We start from the raw sequence: 17,923 nt of genomic DNA on the forward strand, positions 1-17,923 counted from the left end.
TGGTAAGTGAGTACTGGTACACTGACATATTTCACAAGTTTGGATTAACTTTTTCATGTTGACATGTATTCCTGGCCAGTAGAACTTGTTGACAGGTGATCCTGGGTTTTAGCCTGATCTAAATTTCCTCCTGTAAGATGTGAGTGTGAGAACTCAAGCACCATCTGTTTGTGACTTCGGGGAACCACTATCTGTATTCTTGGTAACTCTCCAGAAGTAACATCCCCTCTGCACAGGAGTCCTTAATTTAAAAAGAGAAATGGCCCTCCTCCCGACCATCCGACTCTGGTATGAACTGTAGGGAGGCTTCAGCAAGTAATGGATTGCTCCACAGAGCAAATGCCAAGTCGGGAAGTATGTCAGAACCTTTGTCACGGATGGTCAGCAATTGGATAGAACTGGGTTATACATCAGCCTCCCCAAAAGCCTAAAGCACCTCTCAGTGACATCTTTCTCAAACTCTTCTGTAAGGATAGGCAACATCACTCTTTGCAGTATTACCTGTCCTATTTGATACCCTGCCTAGATCTGAAAGGCCTCTTCCCCATGGTTATGGAGTAGTACCTTCACATACATTCTAAAATTGGGGTCAATCGCGCCAGCTAGGACATCAATGGCAAATTCCCACGCCTGTCCTGACTTGGGTACCAACCTGATGTATGTTCTGGGAGGTGGAATGAGAACAAGATCAGTAGGGATGACCTGTCTTTCTTTTGGCGGGATGGTTCGTGTCCGGCTACTACAAAAATCAAATTCAACAGACCCTTTAGTGGCCATTGTGGGGATGCAGGCTCTATCGCTTAACTTGTCATATTTCCGGGTCCCCCAACTTGTTTCAGTTGAGTTGCATCCCTCCCTGACACTATGTGAGACAGGCATGGTATCAAGAGAGACACAGACTCAAGGATGGTAATTTCAAAACCTTTATTTACCAAGGTTCCTGGGTTGGTGTAATGGCTAATTGGCCCTAACTCTAAAGGGATAGTACCCTCAACAGAAGTTTCTAAAGTCAGTCGATGTCTAATAGTCCAAAAGGAAAGTCTGTCTGTGCGTTTAAACCTATTCTTGCCCTCACTCTTTACACAAATGTGATGGCAAGTCGTTAAAAAGGAAAACCAGTGGTTCAACAGAAAATAGGAATCCAAGATTGGTTTCAGGTGGTCTTCTCACCAGGTGTAATCTGGTTAATGTCACAAAAATGAGTTCAATCAAAAGGGGCAGTTTGTAAGACCTTCTCCACAGATCCCTTGCAAAGTTCTCAAATACTTTGTGTCTTTGGTTCCTTGGGGTACCCTTCCCCAAGCTTCAATTTGTTCAAGTTCCAAACACCACAACAGAAAGGTAACAATTCCTTTTGAAACTTCTCAGGGTTCCCTTCTGCAAGTTTCAATCCTTTCAATACCACGAAACAAGACTCCAACTTGGCTTAGGCTTCTCATGGTTCCCTTCCCCAAGCTCAGGCCCCGTTCAGTTGCCAACACAAATTCAGTTTTGTCAGGATGTACTTTTCTTTTCTTTCAATATCAAGAAATAAATAGGCATTTCACTTTCTTATGCTTTTCATGGTTTACTTCCCCCGAGTTTAGGGCCCTCTTTGTTTAAAACACAAGTTCAGCTTGTCAGGTTGTGCCTTTTCAATATATTTATAGTTCTTGCACACACTTCTCACTTGTGGGTTACAATCAGAGACTTTCTAAAGCACCTGGTTCTTTGCTCTTCCTAGGCGTGAGCACTCCGATCTGTAACCCCTCTTTTTATTCCTTGTTTCTTTTCTAAACCTTTCACCTTCAGGTGCTCCCTGCACCCCTTCTTGTTCTTCTTTACTTCTTTCTTGCGCACACTTGCACCTCTCTTTTCCTTCTTATCGTGCCTCTTACGCACCTTACGTACTTTCCTTCCCCTTAACGTGCACTCTTCCACCTGTCTTTCTTTCTCGTGCCTCCTGCACACTTGACATCCTGTCAACTCTTTGCCGTGCACGCTTTTCACTCTGTAACAGTCTTTCTTTCACTTTACTTTTCATCCGCGCCGCTAGCGCAACTTCCTCCTTTTCTGTTTTTTATTCTGCTTTCTTCTTGCGCTTTTCTATCCTTTGTACACCATCTCATTTTCTGTTCCGTGCCGCTTTAAACAGTGTCTTTTTCCCGCTGCGCTTCAGTCAAACGCACACTAGTTTCTCACTCACCGGGCAGCATTGCTTTAACAAGAAGTTCCTCTGGATGCACAGGTTGAGATCAGGGTCTCGCCGACTGCCCCTCAGATACCCTTGCACCCAGCACATGTCCCAAAGGAACAAGCATTGCGCCGAACACCAACAGCAGGAGACAGGATGCCTTACTGCGCCTCCTTGGAGGTATCACTCCCTAGCCATGCTGCAGCCCCTCGGAACCACTCTGCCAGCATCGCGGCACACTGTTCTCCTCCTTGCTTCAACTCCTGCTGCTCTCTGCTCCCTTGCTTCTCCAATTCGGAAATCATCCCCAGCTCGCTCTCCTTGTGACAAACCACACCTTTTATAGTTGGAAAAAGAGTCAAGTGGAGTCAGGTGTGAGTGGTCATTATTAAATACCTGATCCTGCCTCTGACAACTTGAGTTCTTTCTATTGTAGGTTTCCCTTACTTTCCCCATGTTTCTATGGGTGATCGTCACTGATCTTAGTTGCCTCCTCCTCATCTCATTATTTGTTGGAAATGGGGAGGGGGAGATGGGGTGAGATTGAAAATACCTCATGAAGGTTGAGGGAGCATGGGTTGGGGTATTACTGGGAATGGGGGAATACCATGTCTCGCCCTTGGGTATCCCCCTCCCAATCCCTTGCGACCCTCCACTCGGGTGACTCTCCCTCGCTTCTCCACCCCCAAGGTCGGGATCCAAAAGCGATGACCCTTCCCTGTTCACCTGAATGGAATATCCTGAGGGAGTAGGTAGGAGAATACCGTCAGGTTTCTCAGTGTTCAGATAAGAAAGCCCTGGCAGGAGAGTAGAACAGGCAAATGTGTTGCTTTGGACATTCTGACATCTGGACATTCTGGCATGAAACTCTGACACAAGTTAGCCATGATTTTGGACAAAGACTTTTATTAAAAATAAAGGGGGTTTGGAAAATGCCTCTCTGACCCTGTTCTAAGAGGAATTGTCTTACTTAAACCAAAACTTAGGATCTGTCTGTGTCTGAATGTCCAAAACAAAATTATTCTGTGTCCAAAGTTTCTTTCTGACCCACACTCTAAAACTTAACTCTAAGGTGAAACGGGAAACGTCTTTAAAGTAAGGAGGTTTAGAGAAGTGTTCACACAAGAATAATAAATGGATCCAACACAAGTTCTTCAAGGATAAAGGTCCTTGCTCCAGCGGGTGGTTTCCTTCCTCTGGATTGCTCTTTATTCTCCGAGGTTTCACATACAACAGTTCCTTGTGCCTTTCTTGGCCCACAACGATATTGACGTACAAACTTGTCTGACTTTGTAATTTTCTCTTTCAGAACACCTGGTATGCTTTTCTGCCAGGGTTTTGCTTCTTCTCTCTTGGTTCACACAATCCCTTTTCTAGTCCTGATGTTTCTTCTCAGTACCTCTTTATTTCACACAGTTTAAAAAATGCGTATTTTTTTCTTTATTTCACACAGTTATTGTTGGCTGGTAAACTCCCCTGCCAGGGCTTCTAGTTTTCAAACACTTGTGATTGCCTTGTATACTCTCTTGCCAAGGCTTCTTGTGTTCACACACTTGCATTCACACAGGGTCTCTGCCCTCCCCCAAAGTTGCACATATACTTTGTTTGTCAATCTGTCCTCAGGATATATTATCCTGTCCGGATTTGCCCTTTACTTGCACGATATATATGAACCTCCTTGTAAGGATTTGATTTGTAGCTTAATTCCCCTTTCAACATTAAGTTCATTCACTCTTTCTCGTTTGCTTGCGGTTTAATTACTTGTTTTCAGCATCACTGCTGACATGTACTGAGGTCTCTGCTGCCTGTTGGTGGACTCACCAGCTCTTGTTGGAGTTCCTGAATTCTACCTTGGTCAACTGCAGAAGTGTTTCCATCTGCTTTTGTTTCACGACCGCTTCCGCTTGGTTTCTTCATCTCTCACGGCTTCAACTTAACACAGCTGCTTCATTCGGGGCTCCGGTAAGTAAAGGGCTGCTCTCTGTCACCTACGAATGCCCAGGAGTCTCTCGCCCACTCCTGGCGTTCCGCAACGTGCCCTTGCACAGAAGCCTCTTCCTCCTTCGTTGGTGAGCCATCTGACTCCACTGCGCCGGTAATTGCCTTTCAGTTTCTTCAACCTCATGGAGAGACGCAGCTCTTTCCTGAAAGCAGCAGACATTGATTCCCTGCTTCACTTCCCTTTTAAACTTTCCCACACAGGTGTATGCAAGCAACCACTAGAGTAGTGACTGGGTTTGTGGCCTCCTTCGCTCTGCATTGCTCGATTTCTCGTCTGAGTATTTTGGCCATTCTGGGAAAGGAAGTCCAGTTTTGAGAATTGATTCCGAAAACTGTATGAATATTTCCAGTAGTCTTAAATGATGAATGAGTCCTGGATGATTGATGGGTGGAACGAGAGAGGGTAATTTCCCTATTCTTCATGGGAGAAGGAAATGGAGGGAGGAAGGGCTATTTTCAAGAGAAAATGAGGGATGCCATGTCTCACATGGAGATTGACACCCCCTCCCCATGTGATCCTCCCTCATATAGCCGTCCGCAGGGTCAGGATCAGGTAGCAGCTGCCATCCGCTGGCCCTATGGGAGGAGGTCACCGCTGGGAAATCAGTGATGACTCCATCGGTTTCATCACACATCTGACAAACCCTTAGTTTTGTTTGAGGTTGGAAAACACCTCTTAGGTTAGGGTCACAGGGTCATTTCGCAACCCCCTTTTCTTTTGTCAATAAAAGTTTATGGCCAAAACCATGAACCCCCTGTGTCCGTGTCACATTCCTTCCTCCTCACAAAGCGCACAATATTGCTTATTGGCTTTGAATTTCTCTGTGGAACGGAGGGAGCATGTATATATTTTCCATTATAGATTGTAGTACATGCTCTCCGAACATGAGACTGATTTCAAGATCACAGAGGTCTGCTGAGGAAGCACTGTAGACCTTGTACCATGGATGAAGTATTCTTCTTGGTGACTTTCATGATTGTGTGAAGGAGCACTATTTTACTTAATTGGACTTCATTGTGTCACATTTTGTTGAAATTGCTGAGAATATCATCACAAACCTTTTTGTTTTAGGCACCGGTTACCTTCCAAGATGTTGCCGCCTATTTCTCTGAAGAAGAGTGGAAGCTATTACACGATTGGCAGAGGGAACTTTACAAGAATGTGATGAAGGAAATTCATCAGGCCTTGCTTTCTTTGGGTAACATTACTCTGTGTGTTGTATGATTTTTGAAGCACGTGATCTGAATAACATGCTGGATTTTCTGAAATAATTTTGATTTCCTAACCGGTTTATATGTAAAAATTGTAAGCTTAATCACCTCTTATTAATTTTGCCTGGACTTTTTGGGAGGATTACATATGTAATCAAATTTGAAGTGTCAAAATCAAACAACTTATTGTGAATACAGCGCCCTGCATACTACAAACAGTGGTGTTGCTGAGAGCATAACATTCTTCATAAATATGTCAGTGTTTCGGCATTCTCTGTTTTCACTATTTCTGCATATAAATCGTCACGTATCAATCTTTAGTGTCGAGAAACAGACCTCTGCCTAATGTTTCAGTACTCTTTATTACCAAGATTATTGCATATTCATCATAATCATCATTCATTCTTTCATGTCGAAAAACGGATTACAGCCTTCACGTGTTTCAAGCAATCTGCTCTTCATCAGGGCTTCAAATTGATGTGCTTTTAGTAACACATACAGTGTGTACATCAAATAAATATATATTGGTATTTTAAAATGTTTTTCATTGTACACACATCATATCGTTGTGGAACTTCGTTTGGTATCCTCTCCGGGTCACAATATGTTGACATTCTGTTAAGTTATTTTTGTTTTTCAAAGATAATACAATTATAAAATTATTTTATTTTGCTCAATGTTAGGTTTGTAGATTTTTTGTCTTTATTCTGCTGTCTCCCAACTCCTACAGTCCTATCATTTTGTCCCCATGTGTAAGGGAGGCCAGTTACCATGTGTTCTCATATGTGAAGTGCATGACTTGATATAGAAATGTGAGCATAGAAAAGCTACTTTGTACATAGAAAACCTGGATTCCAAACATCATATGGATTTTGGTAACTCATAACTTCCATAGACTATATGTATATGTTCTTATGCAGTTAATGTAATGCCATTTATATTACGACACAGGACCAGGCATTTCTGTGGGATCTCATTAAGAATTTATTTTGGCTTTGGGTGAGGAAAAGTGCAACAGAGCAGGATTCTGTCCTTGCGAAAAGCAGCTGATTACTTGGGGAAGGCAAATGCTTCTGGTGTCTCTTGGAAGGGAGTTGATCTGGAAAGTTATATGGTAGACTGACAAGGGTTAGAAGGAGATGAAATTGATGAGGCAAATTAGCATAATGCCTCTAGCAATTAGGCAAGTCTTTAAAGCAGATTTTAATGTAGATGCCATTTGTATTGTGGGTTATACTGATATTCTGAATGCCACTGTAGGTGCCCTTGAACAGACTTTGGAATAGAATATCTTCCTCTGCTCCACCCTCTACTATATGAATTAGAGTGCACTCCTATCAAGAGATGTGAAATGGTAAATACCATGATGAACACTTGAAGAGAGTTAGCCCACATGTGAAATCTTCTCTAACAGTCCTGCTCTTAACTTTTTTTGAGGCAGGATCCTGCCTGGGCTGCAGTTCTTTTACTGGAAGGGGGAAATGTATTGGCGTATCTACTGCATGCTATATTATTCATATTTTCTTTGTGTTTTGTAACCTGCATTCTGTTATAGGATTATTGCATTGAATTAGAAATAGAGTAAAAGGGGGAGGGGCAGTGTGTAGCCCACGCAAGATGGCAGCGACCCACTGGGGCTCTGCATAACAGGGTGAATAACAGCACAGAGCGCAGCACCCAAGAAATACATTCAACCAGGGGCAGTCATAGAGTTTGAACAGCTTACCCTCACCAAGCCTCCCATTCAAAGAACTAATAAGTGGATGGTGTATGGTGTAGGAGTGGTTCACTAGCGTTCAGAAACCTCACCCTGATCATGTGGTTCTGGGTATTGGCCCACTGATGGCCGATGCCAGCCTCACTCATGTGGTACCTGACTGTGCAGCATCGCATTTCCGCACTGAGGAACATGGGACATGCTGGAAGAGCAGCAGGGGCCCACGATGTGGAGAGAAGAGGTAACTGGTTTGGTAGGCGCAGAGTGCAATATGTTTGATTCATGCGCTTGTTAAGGCATTGACTACTGAGCAGGCTACTAGGTGGGGGACTAGGAGGTGGGAACAGGGTTGGCTCCTGAGATCGATGCAGCTACTGGCCGAGAGATTGGCCAGAAATAGCCCGAAAGTGGATTAATGAGGCACTCAAATAACTGCACTGTGGACCACCATGGCACAACTCTAAAGAGTGATCTTTCATGCATATACCACCATGGATACCTGCGAAGTATACGTTTTGCGGTCTAATCAAAATTAAAAATAGCGGCGAGGAAAGACTACGGTCAGACAGGCATGGTAAGAAGAGAGACAACACAGACAACAGAACTCAAGTTTCAAATACCTTATTCAAATGTTAGGATTTTGTGGGGCATAACTTGTCCTATAACTAAAATAGGGATTTCACTTGCCTAAAGAAAACGAAGGGAAGTCTGTGTCTGTAAGTCCAAATCAAAAGGCTGTCTGTGTCAAAACCTATGTTTGTCCTCGCATCTAGAAATAAACATGGTGTGGGGTTTCTTCTTAACCAAAAAATAATGTTCAAACGTAGTCTCAGCTGCTCTCTGCTTCAGTCCTTCAGGCTCAGTACAGTTCCAATAGCTGTTTGTCTCATCAATGTTCAACCAGACCTTGAAGTTCTCTTCCCCAAGTTCAATATGACAGAGTTCACACAAAAAGATCTTGAGATTTCCTTCCCCAAGACAACACTTCTCAGTTCCTTTGATTCTAAGGTTCCCTTTCCCAAGATACATAAGTACATATTCTAATGTCACTTGTTCATTGTTCAATATAGGAAAACAGGTTCACTTGATCTGACTTCTGGCTTGCTTTAACAGTTAGTTCACAGTTCTGAGTGACTTACTTACAATATCCTTTGCTGTTCATCATTTAGGGCTCTCTGGTCTAGGTGCAGTTATTAGACTACACAGTCCACCCATCACCGGTCACGCAAGCAGGAACCCTATTATTCATTCTGCTTGGCTTGATTCAGGATGTCTGTGATCTTTGCAGTACAGTACAGAGCTCTTTGGTCTAAGTCTCACCCTTAGGTTTCTTTATCCCACCCAGGTGCGCTTCTGCTTTGAGCCTTGGGTTTTCCACACTTGGTTTTCTTTTTGGGTAGTGTAACACTTTTCTGTATCAGTCTTTGCTTTGCTACAAGTTCATAAATCTTTCACACACTTGTAGTTCGAATACGCAATTGTTTGTTCAATTTGCCACATGCTTTAGTTCTGTTCACATTGTTGCTGATATACAATTTGACATTCACTATGTCGGTTTAACTTCCAAATGTTTGTTTGGTATTCAATATCACTTGTTCTTAATCAAGTAACAGTTTCCATTCCGTTCATCGTTCAATATTGTTTACATTCACTTGTGCTTATGGACAATTACTAGCCTGCGGTCCCATGGGAGCGCTCCAGTCTTCCGTGTCCTCTGACTCTGACGCTCACTGGTGCTTCGTGTCTTCCCCAGAAACGGTTCTTACTCCTCCTGTTTACCTCTTCAGTAGTCAGGAACCAGACCGCATATGCTCTGCTCACTCGCCGGGCACGTCCTAGCACACGCCGGCCTCCCAGTTCCTCACAAAGAACGCAGAGCACATTCTCTCTGCTCCTTTCTGCAGTTCAGCTGTTTGGCAGCTACGTCAGCCCGCCTGCCACTTTGAAGGCTTCCGGTCCTGCGAACGCCACCTGACCAGTTCTGGAACTGGAAGACAACCCCATCGTGGTGGCCCCCCCCCACCTGATCGCTGAAGGAGGACAGCGGGCCTCCCCGTCACATGTCAGGTTGTGCTACATTTCATTGAACGTCGGAGGCTTGAACTCCCCCAAAAACGCAAATCTACCTTACGGCGCCTGCACGACCTCCAGGCCTCAGTCGTGTTCCTCCAGGAGACGCATCTCCTTGCAGAAGACTTTCCCAGGCTTCAATGACAAGCCTTTCCAGTACAATACCTGGCACTGGGAATTAGTAAGAGTGCCACAGCAATTCTATTGGTGAAGGGCACTTCCTTTAGGGAACGAAGGACCTTGCATAGCCCAAACGGCATACGCGTGGCAGTAAAGGGTGCTCTCTACGGCCAACTCTGCACGCTTATCGCCGTCTACGCACAAAATGATGGCCAGGAAGCCTTCCTCGTCGACCTGGAGTCATCCCTCGTCCCATTCATCGAAGGCCAAGTAGTCATAGGGGGCGACTTTAACAGGTTCCCCAAGCCCTTGTTGGACAAATTGGGCGTCCCGACACCCAGAGACTTCAAAATTGCACTAAGCCTTTGTCACCTATTCAGGACCCTAGGAATCGTGGACACCTGGAGGATCCTCCACCCGGACATCGCAGACTTTTCATCCTTTTTGCATGTCCATCGCACCTCATCCCAGATAGATCTGATCTGGCAAGCCCACAACTTTTGGCATTTACCGATGAGGTGGAGATCGGCACAAGGGTCCTGTCTGACCATGCCCCAATACTATTGACTGCCATGGTCTATTACCCGGACCCCCCATAGAGACTTCGTTGGGCCCTCTACGAGCCAATGTTACATTACATGGCAGTGCGGGACACCATAGCTAAGGCAATCCATAACTACTTTAAGGAAAACCCGCCGGATCTCACCTCTACAGCAATAAGATGGGGAGCCATGAAAGCGGTAATCAGGGGGGAACTAATAGCCCAGGCATCCGCATACAGGAAAACACGAGCTGCCAGGAAGGACCAGGTGGAGAAAGAGATAGCAGAGGCCAAGGCGATTCATAAGAAGAAATGGTCACTGAAAGCTGCCAAACTTGTGAGGCTGGCCCGCACAAATCTAGAGGCGCACTATGTAGAGGACACTGCCCAGACCTTGATTAGGACAAAGCAGAGCTATTATGTAAATGGCAACAAGGCTAACAGATTTCTGGTAAACAAGCTGGCCAGAACTTGCCGCTTTGTCGCTCTGAAGAGCCTGGAGAGCACGCTACTCTATGGAGAAGGGACAAAGCTAAGGGTAGCGGCAGCCCAGCTGGCCGACACACTGACTTCTTGCCCTCGCCCACAGGAACAACTCCTAGCAGGTGCCAGACTCCTGCACCTCTCGGAAGCAGACAGATCCTCCCTGGAGGCCCCCATCACGGTTGAGGAAGTGCTTAAAACCCTGAAACCTAGGGCCCCAGGCCCGGGTGGCTTCCCGCCTAAGTTCTACAAACTCTTTCGTCCCCTTCTCCTGGCCCCGATGACAGAGCTGTTCAACTCATTTCGAGATACAGGCATCATAACCCCCTCTATGCAGGAGTCCATCGCAATCATGCTCCTGAAACCCTGTAAGGACTCAATGGAGTGCACATCATATAGGCCTATATCACCACAACCTGGAGTCGCTGAACTTGCAGGCCTGGCTCCTGCAGCACTAGAGTTTGGAGGGTACGACATCCCGGCCGACTGCAGAGAGGTTCTTGTAAAGGCCAAGGCGTCCTCAACTCTCAAGTGCTACGGGCATAAATGGAAGAGGTTCTCTGTCTGGTGCTGTGCACATAAGATTAACCCTCTGCGGATTACGGCCCCTCAAGTACTGCCGTACCTACTGTCGCTGGCCAAAGCTGGACTGGCTCGTGCCTCCATCAAAATACATCTGGCTGCAATCTCCCGATATACCAGGACGACGGGACGGGCGTCCTTGTGGTCTCATCGCCTGGTCAAAGAATTCATGAAGGGACTATTCCGATCATTCCCGCTGGTGAAGGCTCCTGCCCCGGCGTGGGAGCTTAATGTGGTGCTGACCAAGCTCATGGGGGCCCCATTCGAGCCTATGCATTTGGCGCCTTTGAAGTTCCTGTCATGGAAGACAGCTTTCCTCGTGGCCATCACCTCCGCACGACGAGTGGGAGAGATCCAGGCCCTATCTTGCAAGCCTCCATACTTGACTTTTCATGACACGAGGGTGGTGCTGAGGACACATCCATCCTTTATGCCCAAGGTGCCGTCTGACTTCCACCTCAACAAGCCCTTGGTGTTGCCAGTTTTCTTCCCGTTGCCTTCGTCGCCGGTTGAGAGGACTTTGCACTCCCTGGATGTAGCTAGAGCGCTGAAGTTCTACGTGGACCGCACAAAGAGTTTTCGGAAGACGTCACAACTGTTTGTGAACTTTGGGACTGTGAATCAAGGGAAGGCTCTCTCGAAGACTTCCATTTCCAGATGGCTCTCCGGCTGCATCATGGACTGTCACCGGTTGGCAAACCGACAGCTGCCCGGTCGTCCGAGAGCCCATTCGACCAGAGCGATCGCTGCTACCACGGCGTTCCTGTCTGGTGTGCCCCTGCTGGACATCTGCAGGGCTGCGACGTGGAGGTTGACGCACACCTTCACAAGATTCTACTGCGTCGATCGGGACTCCAGGGAGGAGTCCAGGGTCGGCCAAGCAGTGCTGCGCAACCTGTTTGCCTAAGGTGAGCCTGGTGACGAGGTAAGAGTTACTTAATGTTGAGTTGTTGTATTGCTTAATGTTGAGCCTGTTGCCACCTCCCGTGGTTGTGCATGTGTGTACTGCTATGTATTCTCTTATGCATGAGCATGTGAATCCATGCCAGACCCCATGCTGGAGAAGGAACAAGTTACTTACCTGTAACTGTTGTACTCCAGCATGGATTCACATGTGAACCCTCCCGCCTACCCCTCTGCGGCTCTTCACTTGGTCATACTGCCACTTTACGTGCTACCAAATCTGAGGATGGCTGCCAGAGGCGGGGCTTAGGGAGAGGGCAGTCATTGGCTGGGGCAGTATGACCCAGAGACCAGTGATTGGTTACTACTAAGAAAGACAGATCAGAAACGAAACTGATACTGATTTTTTTCTATACCGAGGATTCCCGGCCTGACGACAGGGAATATTCATGAGCATGTGAATCCATGCCAGACCCCATGCTGGAGAAATTAAGACTGCAGTACTAGATTGCTTAGGCCTGGACGATGAAGCCTATAGGATCCAACTACGGGAGACCAGACTCAGGGCTGGGGAAAGCCCACGCCAGCTTTACTATAGAATAAAGGACCTGGTCGAGAAGTGGCTACTGGCTCCAACCCCCGCTAACCAACCCCTGCTCAACAAAATAATCCCGGTACAATTTATCGAAGCCCTGCCAGGACAAATGCAGAGATGGGTCAGGCAGCACCATAGACCCACCCTAAGCGAAGCAGTGGATATTGCGTCGGCATACCAGAAGGCAGGTCACCACCGTCTACAGCCTACAGGGGTATCAGCCTGCATAGCCATCCCGATATCCGACCCCCCATATGGTTAGGGGTAGCCGAGCCCTACCCATAAGATCGAGATCCTCCGATGAGACCGCCAGAGGACAAGAGACCAGGAGTCGAGGAGAAGACCCCGATGTTGACACCTGGATATAAGCAACCACAATGTTATGATTGCAACGAATGGGGCAATATCGCCCGGTTTTGTCCCAGGAGAAGGCCAGTCGAACCAATGGACATTAGTTACCTGAACCCGGTAGATGAGGAAGGTATCCCAGGACCCTATGTGGTGGACATCCGAGTCGACGGCAGACCATCACGCGCTCTCCTGGACAGCGGCAGCAGGCAGACCGCCATATCAGCAACCGTGAGTAACACTCCCAGCTTATCTAACATAACGGTACCTATTAGATGCATTCATGGGGACGTAAGGTGTTATCCGATGAAGGATGTGGTGATTGACTTGAATAAAACATCCACTCCCTTGAGGGCTGCCGTCCTACCTTGTCTTCCCGCCCCAGTGGTAATGGGGTCCGACCTCCCCAACTCTAATCAGGCATTAAGGGACCTAGAGGAAGAGAAGAAAACTCCACCCGAACACGATGTTACTGGGACGGACTCTGTTTCCCGGGAATCCCTACAAGGGCGGAAAAGGCGGACCCGAATGGCATGGTGCCAGGCCAGTTAGAAGATAATGAAGACACCATTAGTGGGGAGACACTAACCGACCCCACCCTACGAGTGGCCCGGGAAAGGGCATCTCAAGAAGGGGAACCCAACCTAGCCAGAGGCCCAGGGTTCCTTTTACGACATAGTCTTATACCGGAGGAATAAGGACGACGACGACGACACCATAAAGGAACAATTGATGCTACCAAAGAATCACTGCATCATAGTTCTACAACTAGCCCACAACCATCCCTGTGGCGGTCACATGGCTTCTCTTAAGACCCAACAAAACCTATTAAAGAGGTTCTACTGGCCCGGTATTTATGGGGAGGTAGCACGATTTTGTCAAAATTGTCCCACCTGCTAGTTAACTAGCGGGGTCCTACCCACAAAGGCACTGCTACAGAAAATGCCCCTCATAGCGTTCCCATTCCAGAGGATTGGCATGGATATAGTTGGACCCCTGGAACCCACCAGCAGGGGATATAAATACTTATTGGTCTTAGTCGACTATGCCACCCGATACCCGGAGGCTTTGCCCCTGAAGGGAATGTCAGCCCAAGCATTATGCGACCAACTAATTCCGTTTTTTGCCCGAGTGGGGATACCCTCGGAAATGATCACGGACCAAGGTACGAATTTTATGTCGACTCTCTTACGACAAATATGTGGCCAGCTCCAGATCAAACAATTGAGAACCTCAGTATCCCCAAACTGATGGGCTGGTAGAACGTTATAACCAGACGATTAAGAAAATGCTAAGAAGGGTGATGGGACCAACCGGGAAAAACTGGGATCGGGTGATCCCTCTGGTGTTGATGGTATTAAGAGACACCCCCCAGTCTTCCACCGGTTTCTCCCCCTTCGAGCTCTCGTTTGGGAGACAACCTCGGACAATACTAGATCTGGTTAAGGAGGAGTGCGAAACCACCGAAGAGATATCCTTAACCGAATACACAGAGGAATTAAAGGAACATCTGACTGCCTTACGCACGTTGGCCCAAGACAACCTTGGTCATGCCCAAACGACCCAAGAGGAGAATTACAATAAGGGGAGCCGGATGAGGACCTTCAAGCCAGGAGACCAGGTACTGGTACTCCTGCCTACCAGTGCCAACAAATTGTTGGCCAGATGGAGAGGGCCTTACAAGATCACTGATGTACTAAACCCAGTAACCCATCGGGTACATCAATCTGACCGGACCACCCCAGAAAAGGTCTATCACATCAATCTTTTGAAGAAATGGAACAAGCCTCTTCTGGGCGCTTTTGTGAGTGTCGAGGAACCCGAATCGGAGGAGATCCTGAACACCGTTCCTGATACCCTGGATTCTGTCAATTGGGGAGACGCGCTTTCCCTCAAGATGAAGACGGACGTCAAGAGCAGGCTATTTCCTTATGCCGACGCCTTTTCCACCTTACCCGGGCGAACCAATATGCTAGAACATGAGATCAAAACAAACCCCGGACCACCCGTGAGGCTTAGGCCATACCGAATACCTGAAGCCAGACGGAATATCATCAAATCCGAGGTGGATGAGATGTTGCAGGTGGACATCATCGAGCCATCCATCAGTGTATGGTCATCCCCCATAGTGCTAGTTCCCAAGCCAGACGGTTTAGTCCGTTTTTGTATGGACTATAGACAATTAAACACGGTGTCCCGATATGAGGCCTATCCGATGCCTCGGATGGATGAACTCTTAGAGGGCCTCGGAGCAGCCCATTTCTTAAGCACGCTCGACTTAACCAAGGGCTACTGGCAAATACCCTTACGATCCCAGGATAAGGAGAAAACTGTCTTCTCCACCCCGCAAGGTCTATACCAATACAAGGTTCTACCCTTTGGACTCCATGGGGTGCCCGCCACGTTCCAAAGATTGATGGATATCATATTGAGACCACATGATGGATATGCTGCTGCTTACCTGGATGACATTGTGGTGTACAGTCAATCCTGGAAAACACATCTGGACCATCTGGAACTAGTAGTAGCTGATCTACATAAGGCGGGGTTACACATCAACCCCAAAAAGACTACGATGGGGACCCATGAAACCAAATATGTGGGACATATTGTGGGTGGAGGTATACTAAAACCTCAATTGTCTAAAACCCAGGCTATACACGATATACCGACTCACACCAACGGGAGGCAAATACGAGCATTCCTGGGATTAGTCGGATATTACAGGAGATTAATCCCCGACTTCTCCTCGATAGCTGCCCCCTTGACCGACGCATTGAGGCTTAAGGGCATTCCTAACCTAACCAACAACCTAAGTGCCCTGGATGCCATAGCTCACCTGAAGCGAAGGATCACGTCAAACCCAGTCCTATGCTGTCCGGACTTCCAGAAACATTTCTTTTTGCAAACTGACGCCTCAAACCAGGGTCTGGGGCCGTACTTTCGCAAAGATAAAGGAGGGGACCTGCAACCCGTGTGCTTCATCAGTCGGAAGCTATTGTCCTATGAAACAGCATACTCAACCATTGAAAAGGAGTTTAGCCATAAAATGGGCTGTTGACTCACTCCGGTACTATCTGCTGGGTCGCCGGTTCACGTTATACACCGACCATTCCCCCCTGGAATGGTTGGCACAACATAAGGACACTAACCAGAGGGTCCTCCGCTGGTTTCTCTCCCTTCAACCTTTCGACTTCATCACGTTGCATAAACCTGCCAGGTTCCAGCTGGTGGTGGACTATCTGTCCAGGTGTTCTCCCTGGGCGATCGGCCTTGGTTTGGGGGGGGGGGATGTGTGAGGATACGCCTCGGCTAGAGCCGCAGCGTGAATCAAGCACACCCTATTCCATAGACGCCGGGATCCTTAACGACGTGACCACCCAACATACCACGTCCATTCCTTTGCTTGCAAAAACAGGAAGGGCTACCGCTGCTAATAGCCACGGCGGCGCCGCGGCTCACTTACCTGTTTTTCGAGCCGACCCGGATGTGGGTGAACGGTGCGCACGTCAGCTCCAAAATGCGGGGAGAAAACGACCGACCCGTCACCACCATACTCCTCAGAGCAGTCCCGGGGCTAACCGTAGCTGTAGGAGAACACCAAGCATCCGGGCACGCCCATACTCAGCGCGGCCACAGACACGTGACCGACGCGAACGTCCACTGCTACAACAGGGACGAGAATGGCAACACGCCGGGACGGCAACCTTTAAGGGAGCCGGGATAAAACCTCAAGAGCCAATGGGGAGGGGGCTAGTCGGGGCGCTCTGTGATTGGTGGGGGCCTGAAACCATCTGTTGTGATAAAACCACGCCAAAACAAACTGATGGGTTGCTCTTATTCCACGGATACAGAGAAGAGAGAGGAGGGAGAACCGGAGTGGTGAGCCTATCCGGACACCACGAGATAGAACCAAGTTGGGATTAATACCAGCATACTCTGGAAGGCCAAGACACCGGTGAAGCAAACCGGAAGGACTTGATTATTTCTTTAAAAAACCACTGCTTTTCGCTACTGAAAATAAATATTTTTTCAGCATTCGCCTGTCTCCTGAGCATAATTCCACAGGGCTATAACCTGTTTTAATATTTTATATGGATAAATAGGGGGTACATTTGGGTCCCTCACCTTCACTTTAGCAAGAGACAATATTGCTGCTAGTTCCTCTTCCATTAAGTCTTTCTTTAGGAAATCCAATTCCCCCGGCATCACTTTAATTAGCAGTACTGTTTTTAGAAAGGGTTGCCTAGCACAGATCATTTTTAGTCTTTGTTAACATTACAGATCCCGATAAAAATTACACAAACGGGTTAATATCCAAGCCTTCTGTGGTTAGCGACCCGTTGGCTTTCTTAATTTGGTTGAATACATTAGCTTCCCGGTGTCCCCTCAGTGAAATTGCCATTTGCCTAGTTAGTCTATATCCCGCTTCAAAAGGGAATTTGCTCCCCCTTTGAAAAGAGCGTCTCTGTTTTATTAATAGTGTTTCCATTTAATTCCACTCTTGCCTAATCCATTAGGTGCAAACGTTTGAGTTCCCTCCTTTTCATGCATCTGTGCAAGTTTGCTATTATAGTCAATTGTACAGTCGGATGCCCTGAAACCCTTGAGTTTAACTGAGATACACACCCCTCTAAGAAACACTTTAACAGTATACCATGTTTCTTGTAACAATACTTCCAATGACATGTTCAAGGCCCAAAGGTATTCTATTGGGTCTATGACAAGCTGAGGGAATTCGTCCCTTCTCCCCAAGAGGGCCCCCCCACCCGTGTGCGGCTAGGAAGGCGAGTCTGGCCCGCAACAACCTCCCTAGGGGTCAAGGCAAGTGGGACCTCATCGGAAGAGACTACCTCGTTGGGGAAACCGAATCGTGTTCCTGTGAGAAATTCCCTTTAGCAGTAAACATAATGGCATACATGGGACTACCAAAACTTGTCAAGTATGAAGAGTGTGCTGAAGAAGAGGCTGAGGGATGCTATTCTTCAGGAAAAAAAGAAAATGGCTCTTTGAGCAAAAGTAACCAATCCACTGAGACAAGTGGATTGAAAGGAGAACACTTGTCATGTAGAGAACGAGGATGAAGAGAAAGCGAGTAGTGTGTCTCCATGCAGGGGAAGTCCCATGCTGACGTAATCCTGTGAAGAGGACGAACGCTGAATGGTCAGAGTACCCGAG

At 47.3% G+C, this 17,923-nt stretch overlaps 1 protein-coding gene across 2 annotated transcripts in view; it reads left to right on the forward strand.

The window, feature by feature from the left end:
- The window catches only part of LOC138467526 (zinc finger protein 84-like), a 453,354-nt gene that overhangs the window by 118,887 nt on the left and 316,544 nt on the right, over nucleotides 1-17,923 (forward strand). For both annotated transcript variants that reach the window (XM_069607629.1, XM_069607631.1), the window contains exon 2: nucleotides 5,247-5,373. In XM_069607629.1, the coding sequence (XP_069463730.1) occupies nucleotides 5,247-5,373 (127 nt within the window). The remainder of the gene's footprint in view (nucleotides 1-5,246; nucleotides 5,374-17,923) is intronic.

The sequence above is a fragment of the Ambystoma mexicanum genome, chromosome 4q (genome assembly GCF_040938575.1).
Source record: "Ambystoma mexicanum isolate Mex_15411 chromosome 4q, UKY_AmexF1_1, whole genome shotgun sequence".
In the NCBI taxonomy this organism is placed as follows: Eukaryota; Metazoa; Chordata; class Amphibia; order Caudata; family Ambystomatidae; genus Ambystoma; species Ambystoma mexicanum.